Source organism: Arachis ipaensis, chromosome B03 (assembly GCF_000816755.2).
Source record: "Arachis ipaensis cultivar K30076 chromosome B03, Araip1.1, whole genome shotgun sequence".
In the NCBI taxonomy this organism is placed as follows: Eukaryota; Viridiplantae; Streptophyta; class Magnoliopsida; order Fabales; family Fabaceae; genus Arachis; species Arachis ipaensis.
Window position 1 is genome coordinate 131,120,138 of NC_029787.2, and position 4,083 is coordinate 131,124,220.

The 4,083-nt window shown below is 33.5% G+C and overlaps 1 protein-coding gene across 1 annotated transcript; it reads left to right on the plus strand.

Annotated features, from left to right (window-relative positions):
- On the plus strand, positions 1,791-3,594 carry LOC107633862 (tetrahydrocannabinolic acid synthase). The gene has a single exon (XM_016337459.2). It carries the CDS (start codon positions 1,846-1,848, stop codon positions 3,415-3,417), a length of 1,572 nt encoding a protein of 523 aa, XP_016192945.1. The 5' UTR covers positions 1,791-1,845; the 3' UTR covers positions 3,418-3,594.

The window sequence follows — 4,083 nt, forward strand, 5'->3', positions numbered from 1 at the left end:
TTAGTCAATATCAATTATCAAGTATAAAAAATTAAGGAAAAAAGGATAAATAGTCCCTGACCTTTTGTCCTGCGGACATTTTCGTCTTTGACCATTGAAAAATATTTTTAAGTCTCTGACCTTCATAAAATTTAGACTCAGTGACTGATTCGTCCAAGTCTCCGTTAGAAACTGATCCGTCCAAGTTTTATGAAGGTTAGAGATTTAAAAGTATTTTTCAATGGTCAAAAACAAAAATATTCACGGGACAAAAGGTCAGGGACCTATTTATCCTTTTCTCAAAATTAAAAGTATAAATATGATATGTTCAAACAAATGCATCCAAATTCCAAAATGTCTCCCACATTACCAACTACCATTCATAAAAAGGAAAAAATCTGAAAAATAGTTGATAAATTAATATAAAGGTTGAATATTATAATGTGGATTCTACCCAACACGAAAGCTTAGGTGCTTCATCTTTGGGGTGGTTGCGTATAAATATATGAGAAATTCTTCTCAGCGTGCAGAAATTGTGTCGAAAGTACCGAAAGTGTGAATTGGTTAAAGTAGTGGAATCCACCTTTGTATTTGTTATTAATGAATTATTATTATTATTTTAAAATTTATCAGGAAATAAAAAGAGAAAAACTTGAGAGAAGAGATTGAAAGTAAAAAGGAGAAAATAAGTGAAAAAGAGAGGTTCGTCCTTGATAAAAAATGAAAAATGAAGAGACCACTTCCCTTTTTATAGGCTTTATAAAATTCGTTATTATTTTAGACAAACTTTATATAATTAATGAAGTTTGTCGTTGCAGCTGACAAAGTTACTTCCAATTCAAAAAAAAAGTTAGGGTAAAAAACCTTAATAAGCCAAGTCAAGAATCACTACACTAGTGGCATAGTTGAAAATTTATAAAACATAGTACATGAAAAAGCTGAGCAGCTCCTCAGTGAACAGTCCCACACAACACTACTTTTGCCTTTCTCGTTCTTCGTCATTATGCGTCGGTGAAATGATCCAATTTTTTATAAATAATGTACCCGGACAACTAATACTCCAATCATTGCACTAATATAATGAAATATGAATAAATGAAATTTCTAAATTAGGATGAAAATTAACAAAAATACTTGATAACAAAAAAAATTATTAAAAATAACTAAAATTTTATTTATTTAATATTTATTAATTATTACGATAATTAATAAATATTAAATAAGATAAATTTTAATTTCTTTTATCTTACTACCATTATTAGCAAATTAAACACAAACAGAATCACTTCTATCACATCCATTATTCCACGTGGTTTTGCCTCCAATAAAATGTAACGCACACATGAACGATGAATCCTCACCAGTAAACTGTCTAGAGTTTGAAAAAATTTTAATTTTTGAAATTGATGAATTATATTGATTTAGTCTCTGATTTTATAATTGTTATAATTTAATTCTCTATATTAAAAAAGTACACTATTTAATATTGTCCAAACTTTTGAATAATATTAAAGTGTTATATTCTTTTTTTTTTTAGTATTGTTTAAAGTCTAAATTTTAAATCCTGAAATGATAGTATTTAGTATTTTTTAACGTCAAAATGTGTACAACGTTATTTTAGTATGTCCAACATAGCAAGAATTAAACTATGTTACTATCGCGTTGAGAAGGAACTATATTAATGTACTTTTTTAAATCTAAGAAATCAAATTATAACAATTGAAAAGTCAAAGACCAAATCAATGTAACTCACCAATCTCATAAACTAAAGTGGACTTATATGAGAGTTGGACCATACATTTAATCCTTCACTGTATATTTAAGATTACTTATATGTGATATCAGATTCTATAACACCATACAAAAATGAAGCACTCAAGTCCATATTTGACTGTTGTTGTAATTGGTCTTTTATTTGCATTAGCATATTCTGCATCTCATACTCATGATCATGAACATTTCCTTCAGTGCCTTCAACTTCAGAACTCCACCTCAATCTCTGAGGTTGTTTACACCCCTTCCAACTCCTCTTATTCCTCTATACTGCAGTTTTCCATTCAAAACCATAGATTCTTATCCAAAACAACTCCCAAACCCCTTGTCATTGTGACTCCCCTCCATGCTTCCCATGTTCAAGCCACCATAATCTGTTCCCAACTCCATGGCTTGCAGATTCGAACTCGAAGCGGTGGCCATGACCTTGAGGGACTCTCCTATATTTCTCAAGTTCCATTTGTTATCATTGATTTCATGAAGTACAGAAATATCCAAGTGGATGTAGAAAAAAGAACTGCATGGGCTCAAGCTGGGGCAACTATAGGTGAACTTTACTATAGCATCAGCAAGAAAAGCAAAACTCTGGCTTTTCCAGCAGGTATATGCCCCTCTGTTGGAGTTGGAGGGCACTTCAGTGGTGGTGGCTATGGATACTTGATGCGTAAATATGGCCTTGCTGCTGATAATATAATTGATGCTCACATGGTTGATGTGAAGGGTAGGTTTCTTGACAGAGAAACAATGAGTGAGGATCTTTTCTGGGCCATTAGAGGTGGTGGTGGAGCAAGCTTTGGAGTCATCCTAGCATGGAAGGTCAAACTAGTTCCAGTTCCACCAACTGTGACAGTTTTCAGAGTTGAAAGGACGTTGGAGCAAAATGCAACTATGCTCGTTATGAAGTGGCAGAATGTGGCAATTAAACTTCATAAGGACCTAACCATCAGGCTCGTATTAACGACAAAAGCCAAATTCGAAGCCCTGTTTCTTGGTGGTAAGGATAAACTCATTCCATTGATGCAAGAACGCTTCCCTGAATTGGGTTTGGTCAAGGAAGATTGTACTGAGATGAGTTGGATAGAGTCAACGGTTTACATGGCTGGATCAAGTAGTAAATCCCTTCAAGTTTTGCTGCAAAGAACTCCAAGCCCGCCACAAAGTTACAAAGGGAAATCTGACTTTCTTAAACACCCCATTCCTGAAAGTGGTTTAGAAGGAATATGGCAACTATTTAAGGAGAACGGGGACAAAGATGCACTCATGGAACTAGTTCCTTATGGGGGAATAATGGATGAGATTCCTCAGTCCGAACTTCCATATCCACATAGATCCGGAAACTTGTGCCTTGTTGGTTACCTAGTTCCCTTGCACCAAGAAGACGGAGATGAAGTAGCACAAAGGCACATCGATTGGACGAGGAAGCTTTATAGTTATATGGAACCTTTTGTGTCAAAGTCTCCTAGAAAAGCATATATCAACTATAGAGACCTTGACATTGGGGTGAATAACATTCATGGCTACACATCGTATGAGCAAGCTAGCATTTGGGGTCACAAGTATTTCAACAATAATTTCAAAAGGTTGGCACTTGTCAAGACTAAGGTTGATCCTCTTAACTTCTTTCGGTACGAACAAAGTATACCTACTCTCCTGTTTAAGGCCTAAGGGACACGAGTAGTATAAAAATTTCTTGCTATAAGAGGGTGTAATAATGAGTGGATTAATAATAAATTTGTGTGATAGTAATATAACGAAGATGATAATATCTTGATAAATGTTCTTGGCTGTTTATTTAGCATAAAGTTATCTTATTATGCATTCTTTAGTCACAGCTGAAATAATCACAAGTATAGATAATTGGGTGTAATTAAATTTGATCTGATAAATCCAATCTTAATTTATTTGGTCATTGATTTTGGAGTTACGGAATTTTAACTAACCCGATTATCTGATTAGGTTTTTAATTGGAGATATGCTCCAATGAATTCAGCGACTAGCTCGTCAAATTTTAATTTTTTTTGTTGGGGATCATTTTATCAATAATATCTATTAAATATTAGAAAATGTTTGAGTAGCTACTCAAGTTGCTTACTTGCATGCTCCTGCTCCTGCTCCTGCTGGATAGGATCCAAATTATCAGATTGGATGTGGTTTATTTGTCAACATTTATATTAATATATTCGTCAATGCTACTATTCTTTTCTTCCTATTTTTCCTTTTCCGTGAATGGTGCAGTAGTTGCGGGAGACTCATTAGATGCATTTGCATGAACAAGTTATCATAATAATATTTATAAAGAGAAATATTAGAAGAGTAATAAAATTTATTATT

What these genes read in the sequence shown, in the direction of transcription:
- LOC107633862 (XM_016337459.2), top strand. Translation starts at nt 1,846, where the DNA reads ATGAAGCACTCAAGTCCATATTTGACTGTTGTTGTAATTGGTCTTTTA.